This window comes from Lampris incognitus, chromosome 1, assembly GCF_029633865.1.
Source record: "Lampris incognitus isolate fLamInc1 chromosome 1, fLamInc1.hap2, whole genome shotgun sequence".
NCBI classification, from domain to species: domain Eukaryota; kingdom Metazoa; phylum Chordata; class Actinopteri; order Lampriformes; family Lampridae; genus Lampris; species Lampris incognitus.
The window spans coordinates 118,868,705-118,882,483 of NC_079211.1; the positions used below are offsets into that span (position 1 = coordinate 118,868,705).

Genomic DNA, 13,779 nt, shown 5'->3' on the forward strand with positions numbered 1-13,779 from the left:
TATGTTTTACCTCTGAGTCTGAAAGACAAGGCACTGTCTGGCATCCACGATCACGCTGGTCATCAGGGCCAGGACCGTACTCTCTCTCTTGCAAGGCAGCGTTTTTATTGGCCTGACATGGAGAGGGATATCAGAGCATATGTCAGATGCTGTCGGAGATGTGTGTTTGGGAAGACCCCAGAGCCAGCTGCTTGCGCGCCCCTGGAGAGCATTAAAACTTCCGCACCGATGCAGCTTGTGTGTATGGATTTCTGGTCCGCTGAGGACAGTAAGCAGAGGTCGGTCGATGTCCTAGTGGTTACTGACCACTTCACTAAGCTTGCTCACGCGTTCCCCTGCGCCAATCAGACAGCGAAGCAGGTCGCCAAGAAACTCTGGGATCATGTATTCTGTGTTTACGGGTTTCCGGAGAGAATACATTCTGACCAGGGCACAAACTTTGAGAGCAACCTGATTGCAGAGCTTCTCAGGTTGGCGGGTGTAGCAAAGTCCCACACGACGGCCTACCATCCTATGGGTAATGGCGGGACAGAGCGGTTTAATCGCACGATGGGGAATATGCTCCGTTCCCTTCCGCTTCAGCAGAAGCAATAGTGGCCTCAGCAGATCCATTCTCTCACGCTCGCGTACAATGCCACTGTTCACGAGACCACGGGTTACGCGCCTTTCTTCCTGATGTATGGGCGTGTCCCAAGACTGCCGGTGGATGTTATGTTCAGGCAGGTTTTGCATGACCCTCACGTTGTTGATTATGACTCTTATGCTCAGTCTCTGCTTTCCTGTCTAAGGAGTGCAATGGAGATCGCTCAGAAGCACTCCACGGCTGAGCAGCAGCATCAGGCGCGACAGTACAACAGACACGCCAAGGGCACTGTCCTGTCTGTCGGGGATTGTGTTTTGGTTGCGAACCAGAGTGAGCGAGGGAAGAGAAAGTTGGCTGACAAATGGGAGAACGGAGTGTACACGGTTGTCGGTGTCAACCCCAATATCCATGTCTACAAGATTCAGGATGCAGAGGGGCACACCAGGGTGGTGCACAGGAACCGTTTGTTGGAGGTCAACTTCTTGCCCCTGCCTGAGTTAGATCAGGGTGAGGAGTCCAGTATAACCAGTCAGTTGTTTGAATGCGCAGAGTCCGATGAGGAGGACAGTACAGATGTCCTGACGGTCTCGGGGGATGCAGTGGGGCTAGCAGTCTCATCACTTGGAGACTCGCCTAGATCTAAGTGGGCAGAAGCGGAAGAGTTCATTCCGTCTAGTCTGGTAGTCAGTCCTGTGGGAGCCGCTGCTCAGTCTCCACCCAACACACACGCACCACACAACACACATGCACCACACATAGAGGCATCACACTCACTCGATGTAGGTGTTATATCTCACACTGATTCGCACACAGGGGCACCACCCTCACTCGATACAGATGTTGCAGCTCGCACTGTCTCACGCACACAAGTAGAGAGTGATGGTCGGGTTAGGACACGCACAGGGAGGGTGGTGAGGTCAGTGAACAGGTTAATAGAATCTATGGCTCAGATGCCATTTCTACGGAGTGTGAGGGTTTGAACTTTGATGGAGGTTGGAGTCATTCAAACTAGTTTAATGTGAGTTATTAGGTGTCTATCAGACAGGGTTGTTTTGGGCCAAGTGCATGGTGTGGCGTATCAGGCGTCACATTGATCTAAGGGAATTCTGAGACTTGATCAACCTCATTATTTTCTGGACCTCGTAACCGAGGTAGCTCCTAAGTTGACTGGAGGACTAGGTCCTTCTTTTCACTTGTGCCAGTAGTCAGTGATGGGCTTTTCCTTTCCTCTTTCTCTTTTTATCCTGCTGTCAGGATGTTGGTGAATTTCAGGAGGGGTGAATGTAACCAGGTTAAAATTAATGTTTTTATTTTATTTTGTTTGAGTATGAAATATCACCAAATCCTGTCTGTGTGCTGTTATTTGTGTTTACTACATTTTATTTTATGTAATTATTTACTTTTATGTATGTTTTACAACGACCGTCATATACGTGTACTGTCGCTTTAAGAGAGAGGTCTTGTGGGTACACGGAAGAGGGAACGCGGGAGAGGCCATTTTTGTTTTGTGGGAGGAGTCTCAAGCAGCGATCGAGCCGAGCCACACGTGTTTCTTACCGTAGGACAGTTTTGCTGTTTGAGGAGAACGTAACCTTGAGTATCCCTGTAAGAAGATACTGCAAGCTGTGGGATAAAATCCTTGTTTATCCTTTCTTACATCGGAGTCCCGTGGACGGTTTCTCCTTCTAACGCACACGAGTGAAGTCCGGGCAGTGGTTGAACTTCGACCCCCACGTCCGTAAGAAACACCGCTCCCGCTGGAGGACTGGACGTTTGTCGAAGGGTTTGAAACCAAAATAAATGGCAAGGTGGGCCAAATAGAGTCCTGTGTGTCTCCCCTCCTTCCTTGATCATGATGATGATGATGATGATGATGAGAGACTGAGGGCCCCCCACAACACCTGGGGTCCCACCCAACTAGAACACAACGCAGAGCTAATGATGAGAGTGACGGGCGTGCAGCAGACTGACCAGCATAGAACAGCATAGGACTGCCCCCGTTACACATACTTGCACCCTCAATTGATGTTTCTTAGACTAGGGCTTGCAGCCTCTTAGGGGACCATATGACGATTAATATTGATTGTGGTGAACACAATAAATCATCAAATAGGGAGAGATCAAATTAGGACTCAGTGGGGCGTCCGGGTGGTGTGGCAGTCTATTCTGTTACCAACCAACACGGGGATCAGATTCGACTCCCCGTGCTACCTGCGGCTTGGTCGGGCATCCCAACAGACACAATTGGCCGGGTCTGCAGGTGGGAAGTCAGATGTGGATATGTGTCCTAGTCGCTGCACTAGTGCCTCCTCTGGACAGTTGGGGCGCCTGTTCGGGGGAGAGTGGGAACTAGGGGAAATAGTGTGAGCTTCCCAAGCGCCAGGTCTCCCTGGGGAAACTCCTCTCTGTCAGGTGAAAAGAAGCAGCTGGTGACCCCGTATGTATCGGAGGAGGCATGTGGTAGTCTGCAGCCCTCCCCGGATTGGCAGAGGGGGTGGAGCAGTGACCGGGATGGCTTGGAACAGTGGGGTAATTGGCCAGGTACAATTGGGGAGAACGGGGGGGAGATTTAAAAAAAATAATAAATTGGGACTGGTGTCAATGGTAGCCATTATCAGCCAACACTGCAGACAGCCATCCCTTTATTCTTAATGGCATGGAGCACATGCACCACTCAATACGCACCTCATAATTAATTCACCATAACCATTACACATTTTAGATGAGTGAAACACTTTATTGGGGGAATGTTAAACATTTTACTGAATAAAAACACATGTTCCCCTCACAGACAACTAGGGACAAATTAAATAAGGCACAAGCCGCTCCAAGAGGAAAAGAGGGGCGTTTCTTACACAACAGATCTGATACACTTAAACTTTACTCAACAACACAGCTACTGACCTCATCGGGCAAGTTGGTAAAATGACTTTGCAAAAGCACTAGTGAAGCTAGAGACGAGCAGCTGTCCAGCGAGGGAAATATGTGATGGTGTGCGTTGCCCATTGCAGTATTTATCAGCCAAGTCACTATCTGCTGTCTGCACACATCTCTTTTATGTACATCATCGTGGCAAAACTGGTGCAGAATGCTAATGGTCCGGAAACAGTGCTAATGACAGGTGTTCAGATATAGCTGAAACAAACAATACTCTTTTCTTGACACTCGACCATCGACGCATGAGAATATGTATTAAATTACAAAGCATAATTCGGCGTCCCCTGCTGGCGGCTGCATTACGGACAACATGACTTAACGCTCCCGATGCCACAGCTGTAACCGCTGTTGGCTGAAGATGTCGAGCTCGTTCTGATTTTTCGTATGTGACGACAGACTAGTGAGCAGCAAATCGTGACCTTGAGTGATGCTTAAACAGGAAGTGTCCCATAGGATGAGATTAACGGATGGGACGAGCATCTGTCCATGTGTTTGTTCGATGGTTTGTCACACTCGGTAACTCAAGACGCCGGTGAGGAGAGTCTGACTTGGAGGAATGATGCACTTCATCAAAGTGTTGTGCAATTCAAAATCACACTGATTCAATGATGATGACTTTGTGTTTAGTTCATTGTTTGCGCACATATCACAGACACACCACAGAGATTTACTGCATGAAAGGGGAGGACGCGTCCCCTCGTCAGGTTGTTTTGAAAATGAAAATGATTTACTTAGAGGCGGGTAATGTTATTCGTGGGGAACAGCGTGTTCACTGTTACCAAGATTTACCAGAGCCAAGCCTCTAGCTGTGAGGTGGATTGAGGATGACTGGAACCCTTTTCCCAGGATGAGAATCGCCACCTCCCCACAGCCACGGCGGGTTGTTTCTTTAATGATGACTGAAAGGTTTCTATGAGGGTTGCAGTGGAAAAAAGCTAACTAACACGCACACATGACCACATTTTGTTAACTTCTAAGTTTTTTGATCCAATATGAGTGGGATTTAATACAAACTTTGTGAAAATGTATTCCCTGCCTTTAGGTCCTCCTGGACGAATGGCTTTCATTCAGACTCCTACGCTGAAATGAGCAGAAAGGTTTGGCTGGGTACAAAATGCAAGACGTTAAAAGCTAACTTCCATTACTACACACAGTGCCACATTGTTGTGTAGCGTTGCATCGACAAAGCCAGTAGCATGTAATAGTTTCCCTGGCAGACTCCTTCCTGCAGCGCGTAAATATGGCTGCCATTTCCCCTCATTATCTTTTAGTGTTGCCTCCTTTTCTTATAAAAGTTGTATATTTATCAGATCATCGGCAGGCTTTAGAGGGCAGAAGAATGTGGAGGCCCTTAAGAGTCTCCATCCAGAATTTATTTGGCCATATAAACTTAATTATTTACATAGATTCTTGGAGGGTTTGACATAGAAAATAATCTTTTAGCAACTTTTTCATCAGAACTCAAAAAAAATAAAAGTATACTTCTCTTCAGTGCCTACAATTACCAGAAAAAAGCAAACCTTTTTAAAGCCTAAAGTACATGTAGCTGTCAAATAAATTCAGTCTTTGAGTCAAGAGCAATGAGTCTGAGAATGACAAGAAAAAAAAAGAAGTTCTCAATGCAATAAAAGCATAAACAAAGCCAGTGGTGGGGTGACAGTGTTTTAAAAGGTGGAGTCTTTGCAGACAGAGCCGTTAAGCATATCCTTTTCTTTCCATCATTTAGACCTTCATCTACAGATAGCTAGCTTTCACAGAAAGCACGGATAAAGTATTTCATTCACTGCTTTCAGATCAGGGTATTTATGTATCTCTGAAGTTACAGTACCGAGTCAAAATGCACATCTTTTCCAAGCTTTTGAAGCTTTTTCAGCTGGAACACATTGCCGGTTCTACAGTCTGTGGTCAAAGTGGTCTGAAATGAAAAGACCTCCTTCCTTTCTGAAGGACCGGATTCTTAAATGCCCTGGATTTTTTTTCTATTCACTTAAGATTTAATTTAACATGTTAGTCCTCTGTGTATCCAAATTCACTTTGTAAAGGGGGTGTTGGACTGCAGGCTTCGAGGCAACTGGACTCCAAGTTTGTCTCACTTCCTGCCTGCTGTCCCACTTCCTCTTTCCACTGGATTGTGGGGCTTCTTTGTCCAGAGCAGAGCCAGTACGTGTGAAATAGACTGGGCCCTTTTCTCTGTGTTTAAACACACACCTCGTGGGCCCCCTCACAGTTTAATGTCCTGTGACTCTGACATCTTGGCGAGTGTCTTTTTGACCCGTAGTGCTGTGAGCCGGGAAGCGGGGTTATGAGCCCAGCACTCCGTCATCAGCTTCCCCATTTGCCTCAAACACTGCGGAGACATTGAGGAATAATGTTAGGAGGATGTACATGTACAACCGTGTGTATAAAATGCACATGCTTATGTGTTTGTGTGCTCGAGGATGCGCACGTCTTCACGTGTGTGTGTGTGTGTGTGTGTGTGTGTGTGTGTGTGTGTGTGTGTGTGTGTGTGTGTGTGTGCCTATGGTAGAAATGTTACCTCGTCGCTGGTCCATCTATTAGGGAAGGAGGGTCGTAGTCTCTTGATGCAGACAACCTCCCTCATGTCTTCATAAGAGGGATCGGTAGGAACTAAGTCATGGTACGGCAACTGGTACTCTTCCAGAATACCTTAAAGAAATTGTAGCAAAGCAGATTGCTAGTCATACTTTATCTGGGAGGAAATACAAGAGGATTTCATATAGCCTAGATCCCTGTATCACAAAAATTATTTCAAAGTAAATCGACAAAAAACATAAAATACTTTTTCAACCTGAATTTAAAATGAAGCGACTAGCATTCAGTAATGTGTATTGTATGTACATATAAAGACATATAAATATGTACATAATCTATGTGCATATTTATATGTCTGATTGTCTGTCTATCCATCTCTTTACCCTGTGTGTATGTATGTATGTATGTATGTATGTATGTATGTATGTATGTATGTATGTATGTATGTATGTATGTATGTATGTATGTATGTACTATGTCTGTGTGTATGTGTGCATGTATGTATGTACATTTGGTTAACAGAACTGAGCACTATATTGTGTTAAGGCACCTCCTGAGATGCAACGCCGGGCAATCTCCCAGAGGATGAGTCCAAAGCTGTACATGTCGGCCATGATGTAAGACTGGAAATGGCTTCTGTTCAGTGTCTCATCCAGAACCTCTGGAGGCATGTAACGCTTGGTGCCCACTCTGGTGTTAGGAGGGATGTCCACTTCATTGGTATCACTGCAAAGTAAGTAAATAGGAAAGCAAGCAATTAAGCAAATAAATAGATTCTGAATTCATCATCCATCCATCCATTTTCCGAACCGCTTATCCTGCTCTCAGGGTCGCGGGGATGCTGGAGCCTACCCCAACAGTCATTGGGCGGCAGTCGAGGAGACACCCTGGACAGGCCGCCAGACTGTCACACATGGCTGCCATACACAGACACACCCACACACAATCATACCTAGGGACAATTTAGTATGGACGATTCACCTGACCTACATGTCTTTGGACTGTGGGAGAAAACCGGAGCCCCCGGAGGACACCCACACAGACACGGGGAGAACATGCAAACTCCACACAGGATGACCCGGGACGACCCCCAAGGTTGGACTACCCCGCGGCTCGAACCCAGGACCTTCTTACTGTGAGGCAACTGCGCTAACCCCTGCACCACTGTGCCGCTGAATTCATCATCAATAAAATTAGCAATTAAACCTTGGAATTGTCTCAGCGGTATTAACAAGGTCATCTTGACGTTTTTTGAAGCATATTACAAGTATGTGGGGCACGGTAACAGAAAGTAGATCTTGCTAACTCTGTATGAATTTTCGGGCTCCTGCAGGGTGAGCTGTGTCTGTGAGCAGTTACAATTAAAAAAAAAATCATAACTCGTTCTCAATTTATTGGAATAACAATTTCAACTTTAAAATCCATCCCAAACATTTTCATTACTGTCATCATGGACAGTTCAATGCCTCCCACAGCTACAATACAGAAAACCAAGCCAAAGATCTGCAATGCCATCAAGACATCTATGGTGAAACTCAAGTCTGCCCGAGCGTCAATGAGTAAAAACAGCCTTTAGTACCAACTGCAAGTGATGTCTCGTGCAGACAACGCTTGCATCTTGTTGTTGAACTGCAGTTTGGGAAGCTGAACACCAAGTTTGTAAACACACACAGCTGCATACACTCACAACACTCACCTAATGAACTTGACGGCCAGCCCCAGATCCGCTATACAGCATGTGCCATTTCGTTTCACCAATATGTTTTTACTCTTCAGGTCCCTGTGAGCAATGGCGGGTTTGCCTTGGGTGCCAAAGATCTCTGTGTGCAGGTGGCAGAGGCCCGATACGGAGGAGTAGGCCAAACGCAGCATGGCTTTATTGTCAAGGGTGGTGGATTTGAGGTAGTCATACAAAGAGCCGTTTTCATGGTAGTCGGTGATTAGGTAGAGCTGAGTCCAAGAGCCGGTTCCTTTGATATCTGCTGCTATGAAACCTGTCGATGGAGGGAGGGGGTGAAGGATGCACAGGGAGAGAGAGAAGATACGAAAATTACACCAAGAGTCCAGATGCAGTTTTTGAGAGCAATGATTTACATGATAGTCTGTGTTGAATCCGCCTGTTCAGGGCGGAGGGGGAACTGGGGGGAATAGCGTGATCCTCCCACGCGCTACGTCCCCCTGGTGAAACTTGTCACTGTCAGGTGAAAAGAAGCAGCTGGCGACTCCATATGTATTGGAGGAGGCATGTGGTAGTCTGCAGCCCTCCCTGGATCAGCAGGGGGGGTGGAGCAGTGACCAGGACGGCTTGGAAGAGTGGGGTAATTGGGGAGAAAAAAAAAAGGGGGGGGTAAAAAAAAAAGAGGGTGAGCTTGAGGGCATGAGAAAGAAAAAGAGGAATAAGAAAATAAGAAAAAGAAAACCAAAGGGATGATAGCCTTACCGAGTATGTTCTCATGCCTCATCAGGACAGTCTGGTAGATCTCAGTCTCTCTGAACCAACTGGCCTCCTCAGTGGTGAAAAAAACTTTGACGGCCACTTTCTCTCCTCTCCACCTTCCCATCCACACCTCCCCGTACCGCCCCTTCCCAATCTGCTTCACCATCTGAATCTGCTTGGCTATGGTTCTTTGAACCTGAGATGTGGTAAGGTAGGGGACAAAGGGTTAGAAAGTTAATAAAAATAATGTAAGCATAGTTTCAGTTTTTGGGCCTTTGGCCTGAGCCAAGTGAGCAAGAAATTCTCACTGGGGATTTATTTCTCAGTAAGATGGCAACCTGTAACATGTAAATTTCCCAGTGGATAAGTAATTGTGTGGGTGTTTATTGCCTTTACAATGTAAACATACAAAATAAAGATGTGAACATATTTTAGAAGCTTCTGAAGTCAATCCAACAGCTCTGAGATAACTGAATAGAACATGTCTCCAACCGTGTCTTGAGTCTGTAAAGCAGACGACTGAAAATTGAAAACATTTTGCACTTGCATTTTTATGTCTTGCTAAAAGGTTTGTGCATATGCAAATCAGTTTCACATACACATGTTACATTTGCATATACATCTATTCAGCTGATACACTTGCTTGTATCTCTGCACACCACATTAATTCTGTTTGTACCAGGCTGTATTTGTAGTGAGTGTTGTAGTTCATGGTCATTTTTTTTTGTGCATTTATCATACATGTACTCATGCAGACACATGCATTCGATTTCCATATCGTGAGGATAATGTAACATATAGTTTGCATTGTGTGTGTGTGTGTGTGTGTGTGTGTGTGTGTGTGTGTGTGTGTGTGTGTGTGTGTTTTCTTTTTTTGGGGGGGGGCACTACAAGACCTAAAATTTGATCACAACAACCCAGCAAATATGTGGTTTTAAATTTATAGAAGTTTATATTCTTTACCAATGGTACCATTGGCTGTTTTCCTTTTCGAAACGCCTCCGTCTTTCATATGACACCAAGTACATTCAAGTTGTTACAAGATGCAGTCTTGGTATCTCACCAGTAGAGGGAGCCCTGAGCCTGAGCCAGAGCTCTGAGACTGCTCTATGAGGTCCTTCAGAGACTCTCCAGGAGGGATGTAGGTCTCATCCTGCTCCAGACCTATACTGTAGCGCGGATGAGACTCCTGCCTCTTATACCTGCAATAAGGGGAAATAATCACCTTCCTATTTTAGGAAACCCCGTCCCTCCATAAATGAAACATACAGAGACACCAAAAGTTCTTCCTTGCCCTTCCCATTTACAAAACAAAATTAGATATATATTTATTGAAAATAACTGATTTGTCACAAACAAGTAAATGTTTTTTTTCCCCTCTGAATAAATTAACTAACACCCCCCCCCCAAAAAAATTCCTGACCCACTTTATTTGACTTAATATCAGGGCATTACATTCACAGATATCAAAGCGGCACCAGGTAATTTGTTTGCCTGAACATATCATTAAATGAATTCTAGTTGCATAGTGTGACTGATGGTTGTTCTGTTCACATCACTTCCATAGCAGCCTTTTTTGGGGGGGGAGGTTGGGGGGGTGCAATGCAATTTGTCTGCCACCTGGCACAAAACCTCCAAGGAAATACACGGATTGCTTTAAAGTGCATATATAAGGACAGCAGTTTGGCTTTTCCTCATCTGCGAACATTGCTCCTCTTCTTCCACAATAGTCTTTTTAGCCACAACTTGTAAATAAATGCATGTATCTTGTTGCTATGAGGGAATAAAAGAAAGCCACTTTGGTCATCTTTGCAATAGTTGAAACAAAAGATGTTGCTTGAATCCAAAAAGTTACAAGGTGCTGCTTTAAGTCAACTCCACTGGATATGAACAAAAACCTCAACCAAATCACGCTTCTCCCTTCCTTAACGTGTCACAAACAATGTATGCTGTAAAGATATACAAGCAGGAAGATTCATGTGTCACTTGTGTGTGTGTGTGTGTGTGTGTGTGTGTGTGTGTGTGTGTGTGTGCAATGAAGATGATGGTGTGTGTGTTTATGATGATGATGATGGTGTGTGTGTGTGTGCCACTTTAATTACCTGAGGTAGCAGAAGACTATAATTAGGGCCAGTACAATGCTGCACACTGTAACTGAGATCAACAAGGCCATATGGTGGATGCTTCCAGCTACATAATCTGGAGAGGGCAAAGAGTGAAGAGGTTGGGTGGATGGATGAAGGACAGAAGGGAAAAGGGTGAGTAGGTGGGTGTTGCAAGATTCGCAAAGTCAGCAATAAGCAAAGAGAGAATTACAAATCAAAAAAGTACATTCAACTTTTCAGTCTTTCACCTTCTCAGTTATTCAGATTTTTTGGTCTTCAGTATAAGACACAAAGGAAAAAAATATGGAATTCCTTATAAAAATGGTTGAACCTATTTTATTTTTTTAATGTAAAAAATAGAAAAACAAAACCGTAACAAGAAAACAGATAAGGAAAAACAAAGAAATATTAAGAATACTATTGAATTATACTATTGAATATTGACCTTTTCGAGTCACCTGAAAGAAACAGCATGAAATAAATCAAGAACAAATCATATTTCAGTCATGAATTTTTCATTTTCTATTGGCACACAGTCTGTTCCTCTCAAACCGCAGTCGACGTGGGAGGAAACCCTCAGCCTAGTCGATGAATTCTCTTCCTGATCCTCTATGATAGGGTTTCAAATGGATGAATCTACCCTCGCAATCCACTGAGAGTTCTGATTTCCCTGGGACTCTAGGCTTACCGTCTCTAAAATATGCAAACACAAAAACATACACACATGCAAACACACCCACATGCATGCCCACACACACGTGCACATGCACACATATACCAACAAATACACTCACGGATGCATGCACGCATTAATGCAGAAATATGTCCACAAATGTGTGTGTACACCATTACACACACACACACACACACACACACATGCCTGCATAAATGCATACAACACACACACAGTGTACTACTTGTGCACAGCAGAGATTTTGATATTGTCTTGAAAGACAGGAGCTTTGGCACGCTCCAGGACAGCCTGATAGTAACTCCCACTCTCGCCACTTCTCTGTCAGTCTTTGACTCTGACATGGTCATGATATCTCCTCACTGAATCGTTTGTACTGTAATACCATCAATCACAGCTGTCTGCCTTATCTGTGCCATTGTCACTTGTTCACCACCACCTGCCAAATGGAGAACAAATGGCTCTTTAAAGTCTCTTTTGTCTTTCAGTGCCATGTATATAAGCTAAGTGGGCGGAACTTTAGGATAGAGTGGGGAGAAATAGAAAAATAGACAGACAGACAGACGGATGGACGGACAGACAGACAGATGGATGGATGGACAGACAGAGACAGACAGACAGATGGACGGATGGACAGAGAGAGACAGACAGACAGACAGATGGACGGACAGACAGACAGACAGACGGACAGATAGACAGGCAGATGGACAGACAGACAGACAGGCAGATGGACAGACAGACAGACAGACAGACAGACAGATGGACAGACAGACAGACAGACAGACAGACAGACAGACAGACAGACAGAGACAGAGATAGACAGACAGGCAGACAGACAGACGGACAGACAGATGGACAGACGGATGGACGGACAGACAGACAGACGGGGAGACAGACAGACGGACAGACAGACGGCCAGACAGGCAGATTACTTACTCTGTGTTTTGACTGGTGGCAGGGTAGGTCTCAGGTCCTTGTTGCAGTAATCCTGGTCTGTGCAGCACTCTAAGGATCTCCTTTGTCGAGAATTCCATGTGTCCTGAAAGAAAGACGGGCAGTTTATTTTCTCTCATTTTCTATGCTTGAGTCAAATAACTGATGCAATCAAGACTGTGCCACAAAGTACAAGAGGCTGAACAAGCAACAATATGAGGATAGATGTAGATAAGGTTTTCAACTGTATTTACACTTGCCCCTAACAGCAGCAGAATCCTGATTCCAATTGAACCCTTTTTTTTTCTTCACATCTTTCCTCTTCTATTAATTTAGCAAATTAAAAGAAAATAATCCCCATCTAAATAATGTCATAATAAGAAAAATAACTGAAGAGAAGGCAGACAAAAATGAGATAGGAGCAAGAAAGACTTTGTCATTGGTTAAGGTTAATTCTTATGTTACGATAGTCAACGTACCCTGCACTGAAACTCTGACCCCACCAGGCCCAAGCATCCTGCAGTCAGGACAGGAACACCACCCTCCTCCTCCTCCACCATGGTAAAACAGTAGCCATCCGTACTGTAAAACAAGATATGGAGAGCTCTACCATCAATATCATCATCATCATCGTCATCATCATCATTTACATTATCACCAGCCATATATCATTATTTAGATTAACAAAACAAGGTCATCAGAATATGCACAAAAATTCATGAACGTATGCATGTGGGTGTGGGTGCATGTGTCACACCCCAAGCAAGAATGTGTTTCACTGTGTACGCATCTATTTGCGTTCAGATAAACCGAATTTAAACTACACGTGTTTTAAGAGATGTGGGTCTGATAGCAGCAACACCATACATTCTGTATCTGTGCTTATACCCATGTGCACCTGTGTGTGTGTGTGTGTGTGTGTGTGTGTGTGTGTGTGTGTGTGTGTGTGTATTTGTATAGTCTTCATACCTGCATGTATTATTGGTGGAATCCTCGGGGCAGTGGTGGTAGCAGTGGCACCACAGCAGTCTCTGGGAGGACAGAGCAGGAGCCGTACTACCACTCGACTCCTTCCCACTCTCCATCGCCGCCTTGCTGGACGCTCTCAGCAGCATACTATCCAATATGTTAGCTGGAAGACCGGGACATAAAAAGTTACCAGATTAATAAATGACTAAGACCAGTAACCGAAAGATATATGAGCAAGGTAAATACCAGCATACCTATTATACATAGTATATTCACAGTGTAATGTAGGGTGCATTGCTTGACACCAATCTGAACATTAGCTGGGAGAGTCATAAAAGCAGAGAGCTGGTATAAACGCTAGCTAGAACAGCTGGAGACAAATATGAGAAGAGAAACTGAAGTCATACATACGTAGTTATACTGTGCATAGCTTATGTGACCAAACAATGATAGTAACAAAAACAATTATAGTATTTCCAACCAAGCAAAATGATCTCTAACATGCCCACATGAAAGAAACATGGAAGAAAAACAGATTTTTGAATTCATTCTGCTAGATTCAAAAGTAAAA

General features: G+C 44.5%; 1 protein-coding gene across 2 annotated transcripts in view; it reads right to left on the reverse strand.

Annotated features, from left to right (window-relative positions):
* Positions 1 to 4,527: 4,527 nt before the first annotated feature.
* The window catches only part of bmpr1ba (bone morphogenetic protein receptor, type IBa), a 63,280-nt gene continuing 54,028 nt past the window's right edge, over positions 4,528 to 13,779 (reverse strand). For both annotated transcript variants that reach the window (XM_056296206.1, XM_056296199.1), the window contains exons 2-11: positions 13,209 to 13,371; positions 12,719 to 12,821; positions 12,243 to 12,345; positions 10,613 to 10,709; positions 9,574 to 9,712; positions 8,514 to 8,706; positions 7,770 to 8,067; positions 6,624 to 6,799; positions 6,057 to 6,187; positions 4,528 to 5,867 (exon numbers count right to left, since the gene is read on the reverse strand). In XM_056296206.1, the coding sequence (XP_056152181.1) occupies positions 5,742 to 5,867; positions 6,057 to 6,187; positions 6,624 to 6,799; positions 7,770 to 8,067; positions 8,514 to 8,706; positions 9,574 to 9,712; positions 10,613 to 10,709; positions 12,243 to 12,345; positions 12,719 to 12,821; positions 13,209 to 13,354 (1,512 nt within the window). In that variant the 5' untranslated portion in view covers positions 13,355 to 13,371 and the 3' untranslated portion in view covers positions 4,528 to 5,741. The remainder of the gene's footprint in view (positions 5,868 to 6,056; positions 6,188 to 6,623; positions 6,800 to 7,769; positions 8,068 to 8,513; positions 8,707 to 9,573; positions 9,713 to 10,612; positions 10,710 to 12,242; positions 12,346 to 12,718; positions 12,822 to 13,208; positions 13,372 to 13,779) is intronic.